This window comes from Doryrhamphus excisus, linkage group LG8 (genome assembly GCF_037039965.1).
Source record: "Doryrhamphus excisus strain RoL-2023G ecotype Guam linkage group LG8, RoL_Dexc_Guam_v1.1, whole genome shotgun sequence".
Classification (NCBI taxonomy): Eukaryota; Metazoa; Chordata; class Actinopteri; order Syngnathiformes; family Syngnathidae; genus Doryrhamphus; species Doryrhamphus excisus.
This window is the reverse complement of record NC_136364.1, coordinates 8,793,888-8,811,884: the sequence shown is the minus strand read 5'-3', so window position 1 is coordinate 8,811,884 and position 17,997 is coordinate 8,793,888. Positions and strand designations below refer to the sequence as shown.

At 48.5% G+C, this 17,997-nt stretch overlaps 4 protein-coding genes across 4 annotated transcripts; 3 read left to right on the top strand and 1 right to left on the bottom strand.

Moving 5' to 3' along the window:
- Positions 1-75: 75 nt before the first annotated feature.
- abcf3 (ATP-binding cassette, sub-family F (GCN20), member 3) lies at positions 76-7,138 on the top strand. Its single transcript, XM_058080304.2, has 21 exons — positions 76-208; positions 622-769; positions 871-947; positions 1,015-1,070; positions 1,134-1,231; positions 1,323-1,445; positions 2,258-2,524; positions 2,594-2,674; positions 2,752-2,811; positions 2,920-2,976; positions 3,164-3,186; positions 4,040-4,095; positions 4,202-4,402; positions 4,474-4,550; positions 4,630-4,674; positions 4,753-4,885; positions 4,960-5,048; positions 6,184-6,275; positions 6,354-6,486; positions 6,556-6,643; positions 6,726-7,138. The coding sequence occupies exons 1-21, from the start codon at positions 136-138 to the stop codon at positions 6,882-6,884; spliced, it is 2,136 nt and encodes a 711-aa protein (XP_057936287.2). The 5' UTR covers positions 76-135; the 3' UTR covers positions 6,885-7,138.
- polr2d (RNA polymerase II subunit D) lies at positions 6,978-9,444 on the bottom strand. The gene is made up of 4 exons (XM_058080307.2): positions 9,200-9,444; positions 8,089-8,269; positions 7,919-8,014; positions 6,978-7,849 (listed from the first exon to the last, which is right to left on the bottom strand). Exons 1-4 carry the CDS (start codon positions 9,270-9,272, stop codon positions 7,771-7,773), a joined length of 429 nt encoding a protein of 142 aa, XP_057936290.1. The 5' UTR covers positions 9,273-9,444; the 3' UTR covers positions 6,978-7,770.
- A 224-nt stretch (positions 9,445-9,668) lies between these two features.
- Positions 9,669-13,186, top strand: LOC131134735 (flotillin-2). Its single transcript, XM_058080305.2, has 11 exons — positions 9,669-9,837; positions 10,675-10,756; positions 10,855-10,945; positions 11,021-11,144; positions 11,221-11,339; positions 11,420-11,533; positions 11,610-11,729; positions 11,819-12,033; positions 12,108-12,291; positions 12,405-12,554; positions 12,653-13,186. The coding sequence occupies exons 1-11, from the start codon at positions 9,789-9,791 to the stop codon at positions 12,689-12,691; spliced, it is 1,287 nt and encodes a 428-aa protein (XP_057936288.2). The 5' UTR covers positions 9,669-9,788; the 3' UTR covers positions 12,692-13,186.
- A 413-nt stretch (positions 13,187-13,599) lies between these two features.
- LOC131134546 (protein FAM222B-like) lies at positions 13,600-17,092 on the top strand. The gene is made up of 3 exons (XM_058079951.2): positions 13,600-13,753; positions 14,325-14,446; positions 14,518-17,092. Exons 2-3 carry the CDS (start codon positions 14,365-14,367, stop codon positions 16,194-16,196), a joined length of 1,761 nt encoding a protein of 586 aa, XP_057935934.2. The 5' UTR covers positions 13,600-13,753; positions 14,325-14,364; the 3' UTR covers positions 16,197-17,092.
- The last annotated feature ends 905 nt before the right edge of the window (positions 17,093-17,997 follow it).

The window sequence follows — 17,997 nt, the reverse complement described above, 5'->3', positions numbered from 1 at the left end:
TAATTCGTCTGGTAAACTGAAAAGTTTTATAGCACCGCGAGTGACGTCATTGCCGCTTGTGTGCTTTTGTCCCAGTGCTGTCGCCGTATCATTTCCGCTGCGGATTTACTTCCGTCGGCAAGTTTGGTTGCCACAATGGCGACGTACGTGGAAATACTGAGGAGCGAGTTTCCTGAGATCGACTCGGAGTTGTTCGACTACATCACAGGTGAGCGGCCGCGTTAGAGTCGTTGTATGCGGGCTATTTTCAGTAGCTGTCCATCGGACAGAGACTGTCGTCCCGGCTGGAGGAGCACTGGCCCCAAGTAGCAAGTTAGCTGTTAGCAGCTAACCAGCTAACACCCCGGTGTGGCTCGTCGGTTTGACCGGGTTTGGCGCTGACATACCGGCTAACACGCCTCGTTGACACCGTGACTCGTGAGAATCGAGAATTGGTCCTTTAAAACCAAAAGAAACAATCTCAATGGTTGATAGAAATAAATAAATATGTGATTTAAAAAATATGCACTTTCGCTTTTTAAAAGTTGAGCTTAAAGACTGACTGTCACCCTCTCAAGCAAACGTGTGTGTGTGTGTGTGTGTGTGTGTGTGTGTGTGTGTGTGTGTGTGTGTGTGTGACAGGCGTTTTGGACAATGGCGGGTCTGACTTCGAGGATGGCGAGGAGGTGTTTGACGCCATTGGTGGAGTCCTGCAGGAAGTGTCACCTGACAGTAAAAACGAGGATGACGTCAGAGACATCTGTCTACAGATGTTCAACACACTCCAGCTGTGAGGATGAGCACTTGAGGCGTGCCTTGATGAAAATTATTCCCAGGTGAGAAAGATGTATGACGTATGACAAATACGTGTATATCTGTGTGTGTGTTCAGGAGCCGCTGTCCCGCGGCTCAGCGTCAGGTGTTGCTGGACGCGCCGGTGCAGCTGTCGCAGATGTCGACGGACATGAGTGAGGACCCGCTGATGTCCACGTTGTGGCTTTCATGTAGCTCACATGTGTTTTTATTTGTTCACAGTGCCGGACGACAAAGACATGCAGGGAATCTGGATGATGAAACGTCCTCAGAACACGGTATGATCTCTGCATGCACTCTCGCAGGCCCTCTGGCTCACGCTGTCCCTTTATGTCCCTCAGACGGTAGACGCCAAGAAGCTGGAGAAGGCTGAGGCCAAGCTGAAAGCCAAACACGAGAGGCGGAACGAGAAGGACTCTCAAAAGACGTCAAGCCCACTGTCGGTGTCTGTCTTCTGCACATTTGTGTCTCTTTCTCACGCTGTCCTTTCTGTGCCATGTTCACTTGTCTGTTTTGCTTGTTGTGTCCAGTGTCCTGGAGGAGGCGTCTGCCAGTCAGGCCAGCAGTAAAAAAGATGGGCGAGTCGACCAGTCGGGGAAGAACCGCAGCTACGACATCCGCATTGAGAACTTTGATGTGTCCTTCGGAGAGAGGTGATGTGGGGAAAGATGAACATTCATTCATTTTCTACCGCTTATCCTCACGAGGGTCGCGTGGGTGCTGGAGACTATCCCAGCTGTCTCTGGGCGAGAGGCGGTGTACACCCTGGATCACAGGCCACATATAGACAAACAACCATTCACACTCACATTCATACCTATGGACAATTTAGAGTCGTCAATTAACCTAGCATGTTTTTGGAATGTGGGAGGAAACCGGAGTACCCAGAGAAAACCCACGCATGCACGGGAAGAACATGCAAACTCCACACAGAGATGGCCGAGGGTGGAATTGAACCCTGTTCTCCTAGCTGTGAGGTCTGCGCGCTAACCACTTGACTGCTGTGCCGCCCGAAAGATGAACATAATTCATTCATTCATTTTCTACCGCTTTTTCCTCACGAGGGTACTGGAGCCTATCCCAGCTGTCTTCGGGCAAGAGGCGGGGTACACCCTGGACTGGTCGCCAGCCAATCACAGGGCACATATAGACAAACAACCATTCACACTCACATTCATACTATGGACAATTTGGAGTCACCAATTAACCTAGCATGTTTTTGGAATGTGGGAGGAAACCGGAGTACCCGGAGAAAACCCACGCGTGCACGGGGAGGACATGAAAACTCCACACAGAGATGGCCGAGGGTGGGAATTGAACCCTGGTCTCCTAGCTGTGAGGTATGCGCGCTAGCCACTAGACCGCCGTGCCGCCCAGATGAACATAATAACATAAAAAAACATTTCAAATTAGCCTGCAAGCTAATGGTGGTCACAAATGTGTAAGGGAGTCCTTGTCTCTGTAGGTGTCTGCTCCAGGGGGCGGAACTTTCGCTAGCATCTGGCCGGCGGTATGGCCTGATTGGTCGAAATGGGCTGGGCAAAACAACGCTGCTGAAGATGCTGGCCAGTCGCAACCTACGCGTTCCTCCGCACATCTCCATCCTCCACGTGGAGCAGGAAGTGGCCGGAGACGAGACGGCGGCGCTGCAGAGCGTCCTGGAAAGCGACACGTTGCGAGAGGAGCTACTGAGCGAGGAGCGGCGCCTTAACGCTCGCATCGCAAACGGAACGTAAGTCAGGCGTCCGGGACAATGGAACGGTAGAGCGGTGCTGACTGGTTTACGCATTTGTCGTCTCAGAGCCGACGGGATGGAGAGCGGCCACCTGTCGGAAATTTATGTCAAACTGGAGGAGATCGAAGCTGACAAAGCCCCAGCCCGGTAACTGTCTGTGCACGTGTCAATGACTCAATCAAAAGCCTGGCAGATTTGAATTGACACTTGTCTCATCCTACTAGAGCCTCCATAATCTTGGCAGGTCTGGGATTTTCCCCCAAAATGCAGCAGCAGCCTACCAAGTGAGTGCCCAGCTCAGTTTTCCAAGGATGTTCTAAGATGGCTCATTTCATGAGGCCTTTCTCCGTGTGTGTGTGTGTGTGTGTGTGTGTGTGTGTGCGCACATGCAGGGAGTTTTCAGGAGGATGGAGGATGAGGTTGGCCTTAGCGAGAGCTCTGTTTGCTCGGTGAGTTTCTTCCTTGTTTTTATTGCTGATGCTCCAGCCCTCAAAGCTCAAAGTCATTATGTATGATTGACAGCACAGAGCGCTAACTCTTGAGCACGTCCACCACAAAAATCACGTGCTATATATCCCCAATAGCACACTTACACAATGATATGACAAACTAATATTTGTGTTTGGTTCTTATTAGGCCCGACCTGTTGTTGCTAGACGGTGAGTCACTACCACGTTGTTTGTTTATCATATTACTTTTTAAAAAATGTCTTTTTCTTCAATATTTCAACCCTGTGCTAGTAAAATGACATTCTTCTTTCCTCAAAATATTATGAGTTTATTATTTTGAAATTGGAGATTTTTTTCTTTTTTCTCTTAATATTTGGACTTTATTGTCCTAAAATTACAAACTTTAAAAAAAGTTAATCTATTTCAACTTAAGTCTTGTAATGTTATGCCTTTATTCCCATATTATTTGACTTTACATCCCTTAATATCTTGTCTTTTCCCCCCAATATTAATTTATCCATCCATTTATCTACTGCATATCCGAGTTTGGGTGGTGGCGGCAGCAGCCTAAGCAGGGAAGCTCCTCCCACGCCAGTTGTGAGACATAGTCTCGCCAACTTGTCTTGAGGCTTCCCTGAGGCCTCGTACCGGTAGATGTGCCCTTAACACCTCCCCAGAGAGGCGTCCAGGAGGCATCCTGCCCAGATGCCTCAGCCAACTCATCTGGCTCCTCTCAGTGCGACAGAATAACTATTCTACTCTGAGTTTCCCCCGGATGACATGCGTCTCATGTCTCAAGGGAGAGCCCAGCCACGCTATGAAGAAAACTCATTTCAGCTGCTTACACTTGCGATCTTGTCCTTTTGTCAACATATTTTCCAATTTACTTTTCATAATATTACAACTTGGAAAAAACTAATTTTGCTTTAATATTTCAACTTTATGCCCCTGAAATGACATAATTATTCCTGAAAATAGCCCTCAGGGCGCAGACTGAAGAAGTACAATATTAACATTGAATACTACTAGGACTTGAGTAGTAAAAATGTGTGTTTGTTTCCAGAGCCGACCAACATGTTGGATGTCAGAGCTATTCTGTGGCTGGAGAACTACTTGCAGGTGTCGGCACGCTCTCACTTTTAAACTTGGCAACCCTCACTGAAGTCAGTGGCGGAGGTTAGCATCGAGCTAGCGCAAAAAAAACAACTGCCTCCTCTTCCCACAGACGTGGCAGTCCACCATCTTGGTCGTTTCCCATGACCGAAACTTCCTGAACGCCGTGGTGACAGACATCGTCCATCTGCACTCCCAGAGGCTGGACTGTTACCGTGGCGACTACGAGAACTTTGTGAAAACCAAAGAAGACAGACTGAAAAACCAACAGAGAGAGTATGAGGCCCAACTGCAGTACCGGCAACACATACAGGTACTGTACTACAGCAGTACATGCCATGCCAGGTTGTGGTTTCTTTTGCAAGTGACTGTGTGGTGTTTCAGGTGTTTATTGACAGGTTTCGCTACAATGCAAACAGAGCAGCTCAGGTCCAGAGCAAACTGAAACTGCTGGAAAGACTGTAAGTCCTCGTGAGTGCCCGTCAATAAAACATACTTGGGTTGGAGTTGACGAATCAGGACTTTTGTGGTTGTTTGCAGGCCAGAACTGAAACCCATTGACAAAGAAGCCGAGGTCACTTTGAGGTAGTAGAAACTTCTTCGTAGTTCTCCCGTACTTCATGCTACCAGGTGCACCAACACATTGTGGTTTTTGTGCGACAGGTTTCCAGACAACTTTGAGAAGTTGTCCCCTCCGATTCTGCAGTTAGATGAAGTGGAGTTCTACTACACTCCAGACCAGCGCCTCTTCTCTGGGCTCAATCTGTCAGCGGATCTCGAGTCTCGGATTTGTATTGTACGTCAGCCAATAGTTTGATCTCACAAGTACGTCAAACCTGTGACGCCTAATCGTGTTCTTCTTCCTGGCAGGTTGGCCAAAATGGTGCCGGGAAAAGTACCATTCTGAAACTGCTGATGGGTGAGCTGACGCCGGTAAACGGAATCCGCCAAGCTCACAGGTAAGACCATGGCAAGGTGACTCATTGCTGTCCTCGTGTGGTCATGTAGGGTATTACACACACATTTTTTTTCTGGGTGCATTACAGTGGATATACCGCTATATGTGTTTCATACTCGGATGTCTTTCATATAATTTTTTTAAAATGTGCAAATTAAAAAAACCCCACCAAATTACTGCTTCCCCCCCTCCCACACACTTTTTGCTGTTTTGAAAACTTTATTTTTAATTCTGCTATGGGACAATAAGTAAGCCGCACTTTGGACACCCCTGGCATAATGTAATGAGAGAAAACTATAATGTTGATACTAATAACGCAAAAATATCAAAGTGGCCTCTCACCCCGGAGGAGTTGAGCAGTTCTCATAAAATGTCTTCTTTTGCGCTTCAAATGCTGCGGCTTCACTCTAGCAGTTTTTCCAAAATGTATTAATTATTAAATCACGCATTTTGTGGTTGAATACAACCTATTATTTGCAAATGCATATTTAAGAAAATTTTACTTTTTTTCCTAAATGATGCCTTTGCCAGCATGAAAAATGCCTCTGTGAAGTCAAATACAAATACAGTATAAGGCATTCACAGACGCTTTATGTGGTATTCTACATTGATCACTAGGTGTCAGTAATGTTACTGTAACTTACTTGGACTTGCCAGAACAACAGGCCTTTATTCCAGATTTGAGTGATGATCCCCAACACACGGGCTACTGTTGCAGTTGTAACCCCAGCCAAGCTAAAATGTAACTCCTGTCCGCCCTCTACTCCGGTCCCCTAACACTGCAACACTTTTATCGCAACACACACACATTATTTTCTCTTACGTCTCCTGCATTGGGCAATCGGAGCGTGAAGGTGACTAGAGGGCTTTAATGTTAAAAACTGTCTTTAGAGGGCTGTAAATCTTTTCAATGGTCTAACTTTGAAAATGTTCAATTATTAAATGAGGAATCTTACTAGCAGAAACTCACCTATTACTTCCTGTTTGGAACCAATTAATGGCAATGAACAAGGCAGTAAATGCTGGACAAGTAGGCATGGATCCACTGTCTACACATGGACTGAAGGGTGCACATGCAGCTTTTCATAAAGAAAAACCGTCCCTGGTGTCTGGATTTTAAAAGCAATCTCTGTCAGGAACCTGAAGATCGGGTACTTCAGCCAACACCACGTGGACCAGCTGGACTTGAATGTCTGCTCCGTGGAACTGCTCCTCAACAAGTTCCCTGGTAACCACAGCAAACTTCAGCACTCCCAACTCTGAGCTTGCTAACACTACCTGATTGCCGCTTGTTTGCGGGTCACAGGTCGGACCGAGGAGGAGTACAGACACCAGCTAGGAGGCTATGGCATCACGGGAGAGCTCGCCACCAGGCCCGTTGCCAGTCTGTCGGGAGGACAGAAGAGTCGGGTGGCCTTTGCCCAGATGACTATGTCAAGGTAGTCAAATGATCTGATTTGGAAGCCCTGCTAGTCACTAACATCCTGTGACCTGCTCTGTCTTTTCAGTCCCAACTTCTACATCCTGGACGAGCCCACTAACCATCTGGACATGGAGACTATCGAGGCTCTGGCCACAGCCCTCAACAAGTTTAGAGTGAGCACAAACACCAAGCCAAGGATCTCCACATGTGCTCCCGGTGACGCCATGACATCTTTCCGTTTTTTTTTTTTGATAGGGTGGTGTCATTCTGGTGTCACACGACGAGCGTCTGATCCGGATGGTGTGTAAGGAGCTGTGGGTTTGTGAAAGCGGGAAAGTTTGGCGCATGGACGGCGGCTTTGACGAGTACAGAGACGTCCTGCAGGAGCAGTTCAGGAAGGAGGGCTATCTGTGAGACCACACCCACTAACATCCAACACCACCTTCCGTCTTGTCAACCAATCGGCTGTCTGAGTGGACTGTGTGGCCTCTCGTGTCAGGTCATGACCTCTGAGCCGAGTCGGGTTGTGAACTCTGGAGCGGGGAAGAGTTTATTTAAACCCTTTCAGTTTTAGGTAAAACAAATAAAGCTGACATTGTGGAACTCGCACACTTCCTGTTTCCTATATGAAGGTCACAGGCTGTGTTGGCACACTTTCAATAAGTATACTGTGTCCACTGTGTACTTACTTCCTGAGGGTGCAACTTTTGATTGGGGTAGTGCCGTCCTAAATGATTTACTGTTGTTGCGCACTTACCACAAATAGCCAAGATGGCGACTATTGCGGGTGATAAGTATGCATCACTGGCACTCACCATTGAGTTTTCAATAGCTGGCACACACTTTTTAGTGCACAAGCACGCAAAATGCAGTGCACTGTCAGCACAGTGATAGCAAAAGGGGCGGGACTAACTTGAGTGGTTTCAATTCACTAGGAGGGAAGAAGCGGATAAACAAATACACCTCGAGTTAGTCCTTCCGTTACATAGCGAAGACATCGAATTTGAGCGGTAAGCGTCTGGACACACTTATCTAATCAACATACTAGTGTAGGAAGTGGAGGTGTGTTCTGCTGCTTGGACCGTAGTTAATACATCACAACTTTTTCATCTAAGATATATATAAAAAAAAAACCAATGTGCTTTATTGTTACTGGAACCAGAACTCTGACCACCAGAACTTAACACAACCCTTGAACAGAACACTAAATCTAACACCACACAAAATGAGAATTTTCTTTGACATAATCAGCCATAGGTCAGTTCAGTCTTGAACTATGTGGCTGTCCTGGTCCAGATTCTCAATACTGGAAGCTTCTCTTGGTCTGAATGTCATCCAGAATTTGCTGTAGTTCTTCATCCTCAAAGCGCCCCTCCAAACTGCATTAAAAAATGATAATTGAAATGGTTGGTCACATGTCCTTTTCAAGGGGCAGGAACAGGACTCACCTGGGGATGAGGGCCTTGGCTTCCTCCGCAGCCTCGGGACACAGGTTTGCCAGACTTGCCAGCTCAAACTTGTGCAGCTTCTTCTGCAGGAGGAGGCTAGTGGGACGAGGGGTGGGTTGAACACGTCAGTTCTGAAGTTTACTGGTTGACATCTTAAGTTTGGCACCGACCTGCGCACAGCCGTGATGGTCTCTCGGTTCTTGAAACGGCTAAAGCGGACCGTGTAGTTGAGGGTCTTCATGAAGACCTCGGACAGTTCCTGCTCGTCTTCAACGCTCTCATTCTGCTGCTTGCGATGCTCCAGCAACATGTGCACCTCTGAATTGAGCAGCGTCTCCGAATTCTCAAACTCTGGTGTGAGAGCAACACACACGATACAAGCTGTGAGCTGTAGAAGCTGAGTGGACCAATCACAGTGGATTGCAGGCTGCACGGCGGTCGAGTGGTTAGCACGCAGGCTACACAGCTAGGAGACCGGAGTTCAAGTCCACCCTCGGCCATCTCTGTGTGGAGTTTGCATGTTCTCCCCGTGCATGTATGGGTTTTCTCCAGGGACTCCGGTTTCCTCCCACATTCCAAAAACATGCTAGGTTAATTGGCGACTCCAAATTGTCCATAGGTATTAATGAGTGTGAATGGTTGTTTGTCTATATGTGCTCTGTGATTGGCTGGCCACCAGTCCAGGGTGTATCCCGCCTCTCGCCTGAAGACAGCTGGGATAGGCCCCAGCACCCACCGCGACTCTCGTGAGGATAAGCGGCAGAAAATGAATGAATGAAAGGAAATAGAGCAGGAATAGGTGCATATTCTGGAAGCTCTAAAATCTTTATGTGCAGGTTGTGTATGTAGCTGCTCTATAGGAGTCAACAACTCAATACATTCATTCGCTACCGCTTAACCACACGAGGGTCGCGGGGGTGCTGGAGCCTATCGATGGGTGAGGGTGGAATTGAACAAGGATCTCCTAGCTGTGTGGCCTGCGCACTAACCACTCGACCACGAACCCAACCCAATACAAAGCACCGAAAATGAGCATTATTGTTCCCTTTAAGAAAGACAAAAGGAGTGTTCAATAATACCTTGAAAAGCAGAATAAATACAGAACGATAGTTGAGGAGACATTTAGGAAAACGTCACAAAGGGATGTTGAGTACTTTAGGAAAGAGGAATGTTGAGGGTGCCTCTACCTCTAGGGAAGTGGAAGATAAGGAGGGCTAAAGCGAAGAAGAGTTGAGGAGACCTTTGGGAATTAGGAAAAATGAGAAGGAGCGTTGAGGAGACCTTTAGGAAAGAGCAGCTGAGATGCGTCTTCTTCCACATCGCCGGCATGAGGCGCGGAACTAGAAGCCGCCATCACAGCAGCCGTCGGCCGGAGGAGATACAACAGTCCGGTACCGCCCAAATGTCGAACTGCAGGGGAAAGTTCGAACGAATGACAAGTTTGGACGCTGGAAAGCGAATCAACACAATCCCTCTTTGAAGTCCACAGCCACTTCCGGTCTTTTCCGGTAAGCCTTCGTGTGTCTTTTACTGCTGTAGCGCCATCATGTGGCTGGCGACTACATCACATCACACAATGGTTATGAAAATGCTACTAAAATGCTAGCACTTCATTCATTTAAATGATTATTAAGCGTTTAGTAATTAAGTGGAGTTTAGATTTGTTCGTTGCTTTTTTAATCTTCGTCTGGACCTCATGTGTCAACGAAGGAAATCTGCCGGGGACGAGAGAAACGTCAGTGAGGTCGGGGTGACGTCACTTAGTGGGCGTGGTCGTGCTTAGGAATAACTCGCTTGGGCTAACGCTGCTGCTTGTCGTCTTGTCAGTTTTGTCTTCATCGCACTCGTCTTTACATTCGAAGCAGTGGAGATGGGTAGCTGTTTGACGGTTGGTCCAAACGAAGCTTTGGTGGTGTCTGGTAGGTGAACGTCACCATTTTAATCTCAGCTAAGCAGCTAACGCCAGCTACTTTAAGCGGCCAGATGGTAGCGTGTTGTGGTATTTGCTAAAGAAAGCAGCTCTGATTGGGAGGCGACAGAATAAACAGATTCATCTCTGTTATTGTTTTGCAAGCGATCTTCTCGGTCACCTCTTTACATGTTAGCCCCTCCCACCACTGAGCAGCTTGGAGCTGCTGAGACAAATAAGATGCTCATCCTTCACAGATGGATTTTGACCAGATATAATTCAATTCTGACACAATTAAACCAATGATATTACGGTGGCCGGCAGGGGCCAAACACGAAAACACCATAAAATAAACGCAACGGGAAGACACTCACATAAATGCTGCAAGATAAAAAAGAAATGCAAAATACATGAAATGAGATGCTCTCCATGTTATCGTCTCAGGCTGAAGGCAAAACATCACATGACGGTGTGTAGTTTTGGAGGACACTAGATCTGTGGGCCAAGAGGTCTTGCTGAGTCTTTATGTTTTTCTTTAATGATTAAACGCTGCCTGGACGAAAACAAAAGGTCACAGGTGTGTGAGACGTAATGACATCATCCTTTGTCATGTCATGTGTTTACATGTAATTGTAATGAACGCTGGTAGGCGAGAGGAATAACATTGTGGGAGACAGAAAGTGAGTGAAGTGCACCACAAATATAGATATTAGTAGAAAGATTTTTATGTTTGCTTGTTTTGTGTGTTTTTTTAATATCACAAACAAGACTGCATGAGCCGCCTGTGAGTTGTTGTGGCGGATAAAAAATACTAACAACAAGTATGATGTGTTCTTTTTCCTCTCAGGCGGCTGTTGTGGCTCTGATGTGAAGTCCTACGTGGTGGGGGGGTGGTCATGGGCGTGGTGGCTCCTGTCGGACACCCAGAGGTGACGTCTGATAAAATGATGACACTGTTTCCGGGTGCCGTGCTCTTGTTGACGCCGTCCTCGGCGGCGTGCTGACAGGTTGCACATGTGCTATGCAGGATCACTCTGGAGATCATGACCCTGCAGCCTCGCTGTGAGGATGTGGAGACGGCAGAGGGCGTGGCCATCACCGTCACTGGCGTGGCTCAGGTAGCGTAATGAGGAGAAAACCTCTCAAGTCTTTGTCATGTGACCAAGTTACTTTTTGTGTGCGGTGTGCTCCAGGTGAAGGTCATGACCGAGCAGGACCTGCTGGCGCTGGCGTGCGAGCAGTTCCTGGGCAAGTCAGTGATGGAGATCAAAGCTGTGGTTCTGCAGACCTTGGAAGGACACCTGCGCTCCATTTTAGGTCTTGCCTCTGGTCATCACAGTCTTAAAAGAACACACAATGTCGTATCATTGACGTGGGCCATCTGCTCGTGCAGGAACGCTGACGGTGGAGCAGATCTACCAGGACCGGGATCAGTTTGCCAAGCTGGTGCGGGAGGTGGCGGCACCCGACGTGGGTCGGATGGGCATTGAGATCCTCAGCTTCACCATCAAGGTAGGAAACTGAGTTGTTTAGGATTCGATTCCTACTTGTGAGTGAGATGCACATCATGTTTGCCGCCTGTTGGCTTGCAGGACGTCTACGACAAGCTGGACTACCTGAGCTCGCTGGGAAAGACTCAAACAGCTGCCGTACAGCGGGATGCAGACATTGGTGTGGCGGAGGCGGAGCGGGATGCCGGGATACGGGTAAGGGGGCTGTGGCGTGGAGATGGTTGATGGTTGGTGGCGGTCAAGCGATTCAACGCCTTATGCTGTCTCTTAGGAAGCCGAATGCAAGAAGGAGATGATGGATGTCAAATTCCAGGCCGACACCAAAATGGCTGACTCCAAGCGAGAACTGGAGCTGCAAAAAGCATCGTTCAACCAGGAAGTGAACACTAAGGTGGTCGCCATTTGCCTGTTTTACAGATTGTGTGCTAGGATTTGGATTTGAGTAAAAATGAGTGTGTATGTGTGTGTGGATGTTTCCAGAAAGCTGAGGCCCAGCTGGCCTACGAGCTGCAGGCAGCCAAGGAGCAGCAGAAGATCCGCCTGGAGGAGATCCAGATTGAGGTGGTGCAGAGGAAGAAGCAGATCTCCATCGAGGAGAAGGAGATCGAGCGCACTGACAAGGAACTCATCGCCACCATCAAGCGGCCTGCTGAGGCCGAGGCCTTCAAGATGGAGCAGCTGGCCGAAGGACACAAGTGAGCCCGGAACGGACCGCCACTTTTTGCTGAGCTCGTCGCCTCCTTTTTAACACTTTGACCTCTTTCTTCAGGAAGAAACGAGTGCTCATCGCCCAGGCCGAAGCGGAAAAGATCAAGAAGATCGGCGAGGCTGAAGCAACCTCCATTGAAGCTGTGGGCAAGGCCGAGGCCGAGAAGATGAGACTGAAAGCCGAGGCCTACCAACAGTACGGCGAGGCTGCCAAGACCGCCCTGGTCCTCGAGGCCCTGCCCAAGGTAACGCTGCCTTCTCTGATCATGCCTCCATACTTAAGGCTTAGGACTTACAGTAAAACCAGGAAGTGGATCGCAGCAAGTGTAACCACGAAGGCCTTGTTGTGTCACTGCAGATTGCTTCCAAAGTGGCGGCACCCTTGGCCAAGACCAATGAGATCGTGATCCTGAGCGGTGAGGGTGGACGAGTGACGGGCGAGGTCAATCGCCTGTTGGCTGAACTTCCTGTGTCCGTCAACGCTCTAACCGGCGTGGACTTGTCAAAGGTAGGAAGTGTGCAGCTTTTCAATAAGGAAGTGTTTGCGGCGGGTGGAGGAGCGATCCTGACGAGGTATGCTAACCCTGGTCCGCGGTCACCTTCCAGATTCCGCTGCTACAGAAGATGGCCAAGACTTCAGCTTGAGAGGTGGTCCACTTGAAGAACTTTGGTGCCTTACTGGATCCACGAGCAGAACAGCTGCATGCTCTCTTGTCTGGGATTATGGGCGGAGGGGCGGGGGGGTCCTTTGTTTCATTTGGGATGTGACACAGGTGCTCAAAGCTTTCCACAATCTTTCTCCTTCACTTTGTTATCCCATGTTAGTGCGCACATGTTGCTTTTGCACGTGACTCCATGTTTGTTTTGGTGACGCTCGACAACAACAAACAAAGATCTCTTTTTATGAATACCAGGACACAAAAATCTCTTTTGAGCCTCTTTTTTTGTGGTTTTATTCTGTCATGTTGCCGTTTGTGGGAAGGAAAATAAATGCTTCTTTAGATGCAATGTATTTTTATTTGACACAACCTACGAAGGACTGTTAATATTGTTCATGTGTTTTTGTCTTTATTTTTTCATATGTATAATAGAAGCATTGAGATTTGTTTTTGCAAACATTAAATTTTTAAATGTGTCTCAACCAAACCATTTGTTGTTTGCCTACTAATTCTGAAGAAATTGTTGTGTCATTGTTGCATTCAAATCTCATTGAAGCCCCCCTGTGTCCAGCGATTTATTCCCTAAATTTGCAACAATGTAATATGAACACGCACAGAAAATCTAACCTGTCACTCTAGTATTCATCCAGTACTGACACCACCCTTAGTATTGATATTCTCAATATTAAAAACTGATTCGTCCACCTCCTACTTTGCAGGACAAATAATAATGCAATAATCATTATGTGACCGCGCTCCATTCACCGTGACGATGCTCATTCTAGGCTAAAAATGAGTTATAAAATTGTATTTCTACTAAATGGCGCAAAAAAGACCACTGTAAAAATCTAGGCCTTCAATTATTGATCAGGCATTCTCCGCGGACAACTGTCAACAGAGGTGGGGCCTCTTTTTGCGCATGCTCGGTGAGCGTCGCTGCCGTCGCCAGACAGCAACTCACCAGGATGCTTACTTGGTGATCGAATTTCGTCTTGTCAGCGTTACATCGCCACAAGATGAAGCTGTCACCTTCTTAGAGTCAAGAAGAGTAAGTCCTTGTCTTTCTTAACGCGCGTAGCTTTCTCATTTGTCACAATAATTAGGTAGTGGCTAGCGTTAGCCTAGCTTTAGCCTGCTGGCTATCAGCACAAAGAAGCTGCTTGTTCTTGTTTATTGTGACGCACGACGCGGATGTTGCCACTTTTTAAACACAGACTTTAAACAAGGACAACACTTGTTTTTCGGACTTTCCATACCATGAAAGGAAACTGTGTTATAGTCGTCAGCGATGTCAAGAAAGTATGTCAGAAGCCATGATGATGATTATATCGAAGTGTCAGCATGTGTCAAAGGTCAATTTGATCTCCATCTGAGGACCTTGTGACCCGGCTCAGTGACAAAGCCTTGTTTGTTTGTTACTACTTCTGGACTGATGAGGACAGAGCGTAAACCAACTTACATACTGTAGCAATCTAAGTAGCTATCAATCAGTCTGCTTTGCAATGTCACCTGACCCGTAAGCCAATGCTAAGCTAATGCTAAGCAAATGTAGCATAGCACTGCCGTCAAAGAGAACACTGACTCACATAGTTCACATAGCGCATATTTTTGGCCTCCAGGTGAGGAGACAACGTTCGATGCTGCTCCAGTGATGGTGGTATGCTGGTCTGCTTGCCGGCATCACGGGATCCCGCCTTCCAGCTTCTCTCCCGCACGCAGATGAACGCTGGGCTTCAGAAATGTAAGTGGCCTGTCTGGCAAAAACTTTTACTGGTTCTGGTCCAAACGTGTGTGTTCTGACCCATGTTACAGGGGGACACTCGACCAGATCCGCCAGCTGCCCGACACCCGCAGAGTTGGACGCCTTTGCTAAGAAAGTGGCCAACAGTCCTTTGACGATCCAGATCTTTCCCAACAGCGTCAAAGTCCCACAGAGGAAGCACGTCCGCCGCACCGTCAACGGGCTCGATACGTCCTCTTCCCACCAGCGGCAATCTCCCCATCCGTCCCAGGTTCGTGCACGAGGAGGCCTGTTGGCTGTGATTCGCACACCCGCCAAGGAGGCGGTCTGTAGCCGCAATCGCAACTACCAAAGAGCTGCAATGAATCCTCACAGCGGCCCGTACGCTGCTCAAAGCACTGTGAACATTCCCCAACCTGCTGCGCACCTGCAGGCTGCGCCGCAGCCCAGCCGCGCCCTCAAGGAGACTTTTCATCATCAGGCCCCGCAGGGACTGGCTCACCCTGTCACCTTACAGCAGCGTGACGCGGCCCCATCACATGGGCTTCCGCTTCACCAGAGGCCCACCCCCAACCAGCTTCAGCAGCATCAAGGCCCGTGCGCTGCAGCGGGTGGGGTTCCACCTCGTCTTGCTCATGTGCAGACACTGAAGCATCAGACGCTGCCAACGTCTCACACGTTACACACTGCCGCAGCCCCGGACCTTTGCCTCATGCCCGACTCAGGCCCGCTTCCTGGCCTGCAGCACGGCCAAAGGCTTGCTGGCCTGCAGCCCCTCCCCCAGACCTCGGGGACCATGTCCAGCAGTCTCCAGCAGCTCCCTCCGGGCGCTTATGGACCACGCAAGCTCCCCGACTCTGATGCACCCCCGAATGTAACCGTATCTACCTCAACCATCCCTCTGTCGATGGCCGCCAGCCTGCAGCAGAACCGAGCAGGTGACCTGAGCAGCATCGTGCACCAAATCAACCAACTCTGTCAGGCTCGTGCCGGCGCCGGCACCACCTCCGTTTGCGAGGGGCAGATAGCCAACCCGAGCCCCATCAGCCGAAACCTGCTCATCAATGCCAGTTCCAGGGTGTCCAACCCCCAGGTGGGTCTGGTTTCTGGCTCTAGCTGCCTCATGGCGGGACACCCAGACATGACGACCTCTCTGCCGCCTAGTGCCGCTATCCAATCACAGCTTAGCCTCTCTGCTGCTAACAACGTCCCCGCCTTCTCCACGGATGCGGTCCACATCCACCAGCAGCGAGCCTGGAACCAGCGTCACATGCAGCTGCCCCCTGAGGGAGTCCATCCCTGCAAGACCCCCCGCATGGATCCCCCATTAGAGAGCACCTTCCCCACCCGGACCCTCGGTTACCCCTGTAAGCAGGCCCGAGCAGACGGCCCCAGACCGCCGTCCCCTGTCAGCTGTCCTGGCGCTCCCACGCCTTATGCAAACAGTCACTATGAGCTGATGTCGTGGGGCGGAGCCTCGGGCGCCACTGACAACACCGGACCACATGATGTTCCAGCAGGCTTTCAAGCGGGCCGCATTCTGGGGGCCAAGTACCGTTTGGGCAAAGAAGGTCTTCCCGGACAGTCCAAGTTGCTGTCCAATGTGGACTTTTTGGGGGGAGGAGACTTTGTGATGGGCAGGTATCAGGAGCCCAACTTGGATATGATTGACAGGTCAGCTGTGGGCCAGCCTCAGGACACCAGACACGGAGGCGGCGGAGGCCACAGTCTTCATCCCGCCTATCGCTAAAAGTCTGACCAGTTGCAGGGCGGCCATTTTCTCAGGTCTATGTGTGTGTGAGAGACTGTTTCATTTGAGGTTTTCGTGACATATGCGGTCGTGACGAACTCTTTCCCGCCACACAAACTGTCCTCGTGTGTCACAGTCACTTGGCGCTTTAACAGTAGCAAGTTTTTTCACACATGTATGAGCGTGTGGAAAATCTTATAGTGCCGCTCAATATCTTTACAGCTGTAACCGCCAACTTACCCCACCCGCCTTCCCCAAACTAACCTTGTATGTGAACTTTTACTCTACTCGCCATGCGAGTCTTGTCGTCTTTGAGCGCGCTCAGTTACTGTCTTCACTCTCTTTGACCTTGTGCGTTCAAGAACATGATCAGACAAAGATAGTGATAGGGTGGAGGCATTGTCACCAAAGTTTTGACCAAAATACTTGAAGGGCGTTGGCCATTGTTGCCCCCGCCCCTGGTTTTCCGCGGCATCAGTACACTGTCACCATCTTGGAAGCTCCAATGTGGAGAATAACTCTTGATTTGGAGGCGAAGTCTCACACTGACTGGATGTAAAGTAGCAACTTGTCCCTTTTGGTTTGACACGTGCACACACACGTGCAAGCTGCTTGTATGACTACTGTTTGTGTGTGTGTATGCGTGCGTACACGCAGCCATGTGAAGAGACGCATTTGATTTTGAGGAATGAATCCAAAGCTAATCGGAGCGAGATTTTGTGAAAATGTGATATTCCAGATTAGGGACCTTCAGGAATAAAAGGCATTGCCCATCAAAATAAAGTTTTGCTAACACAGCAGCTCAGCGTTTTTGTTGTGCCTTGGTCAGTGGTCAGCAACCCACGGCTCCAGAGCCACATGTGGCTCTTCAGCCTCTTTGTTGTGGCTCTCCTTGCAATGCTCGAATATTTTTTTAACAACTGAGTTGGGAAAATGCATGTTTGTAATGAGTTAAAATAATCCAACTTTGTGTGAGACCATGAATGCATCCTGACTGAGTTCTGAGTAGTGATTGGATGAGCACAAGCAAGGCAGGGGAAGACTGTTTAGCTGCCTGCGTTGGTTGAGATGTGACAGACGTGTATTCCCCCCCAATGTTGTAAAGTAATATCAATGTACCCCCCCTTACATTTATGCTTAATGTGTGTCATTTATTTCAAAGTATATCTGAATATGTAAGTGATCATCCCTGCAGGCTCCAACCAATAATCACACCTGATTGATGAGCTGCACAGTCAAGGTCAAGTCACCTCTTCCAAATTTTCAAGCATCTTTCCAAGTGAAGGGACACGCAAAGTCTGTGAAAGTTGTACTTTCCCAGAGTTATTTGACATTTCTAAAGAAATAGAGATAATCTTAAAAACAGCAGCATGGGAAGCAAACCAATCATTTAAGTTTACAGTAATTTACACATACATTTATGTAAATTTATCTCCGAGTACTCCATCAACGCATCTTTTCTTATCTGGACTACTTTGATACCCCAAAATTCCCTCAAAATTTTCAAACTCCAAACTCCTAATTAGCTCTGCATGTGAACTCATCACAGCTGTTGGTCGCCAGCTGAAAGAAACAGGCTGTCAATTGACTGCTACACGTTTCTTCAGGCGTCAGGTAGTGAGGTAGTAACCAAGATGATACCATGATAACCCTACTAGTTGGCATCCATTACAAATGAACACTCACTGCACTTCTGTTTGTTGTATTCCCTTCTAAGAGTTTTTAAGACTTCGTTTTAGACTATGTTTTGCAGCTCCAGGCTATTTATTTTTAGTGAACAAGGGGGTAAAATGGCTCTTTT

What these genes read in the sequence shown, in the direction of transcription:
- abcf3 (XM_058080304.2), top strand. Translation starts at nt 136, where the DNA reads ATGGCGACGTACGTGGAAATACTGAGGAGCGAGTTTCCTGAGATCGAC. An exon ending in GTTGTTCGACTACATCACAG is followed by an intron (nt 209 to 621) that starts GTGAGCGGCCGC and finishes TGTGTGTGACAG; the next exon opens with GCGTTTTGGACAATGGCGGG. An exon ending in CTGAAACTGCTGGAAAGACT is followed by an intron (nt 4,551 to 4,629) that starts GTAAGTCCTCGT and finishes GGTTGTTTGCAG; the next exon opens with GCCAGAACTGAAACCCATTG.
- polr2d (XM_058080307.2), bottom strand. Translation starts at nt 9,272, where the DNA reads ATGGCGGCTTCTAGTTCCGCGCCTCATGCCGGCGATGTGGAAGAAGAC. An exon ending in TCAGCTGCTCTTTCCTAAAG is followed by an intron (nt 8,270 to 9,199) that starts GTCTCCTCAACG and finishes CTCTCACACCAG; the next exon opens with AGTTTGAGAATTCGGAGACG. An exon ending in GCCAAGGCCCTCATCCCCAG is followed by an intron (nt 7,850 to 7,918) that starts GTGAGTCCTGTT and finishes TTTTTAATGCAG; the next exon opens with TTTGGAGGGGCGCTTTGAGG.
- LOC131134735 (XM_058080305.2), top strand. Translation starts at nt 9,789, where the DNA reads ATGGGTAGCTGTTTGACGGTTGGTCCAAACGAAGCTTTGGTGGTGTCT. An exon ending in TCCTCGAGGCCCTGCCCAAG is followed by an intron (nt 12,292 to 12,404) that starts GTAACGCTGCCT and finishes GTGTCACTGCAG; the next exon opens with ATTGCTTCCAAAGTGGCGGC. An exon ending in CCGGCGTGGACTTGTCAAAG is followed by an intron (nt 12,555 to 12,652) that starts GTAGGAAGTGTG and finishes GTCACCTTCCAG; the next exon opens with ATTCCGCTGCTACAGAAGAT.
- LOC131134546 (XM_058079951.2), top strand. Translation starts at nt 14,365, where the DNA reads ATGCTGGTCTGCTTGCCGGCATCACGGGATCCCGCCTTCCAGCTTCTC. An exon ending in GAACGCTGGGCTTCAGAAAT is followed by an intron (nt 14,447 to 14,517) that starts GTAAGTGGCCTG and finishes CCCATGTTACAG; the next exon opens with GGGGACACTCGACCAGATCC.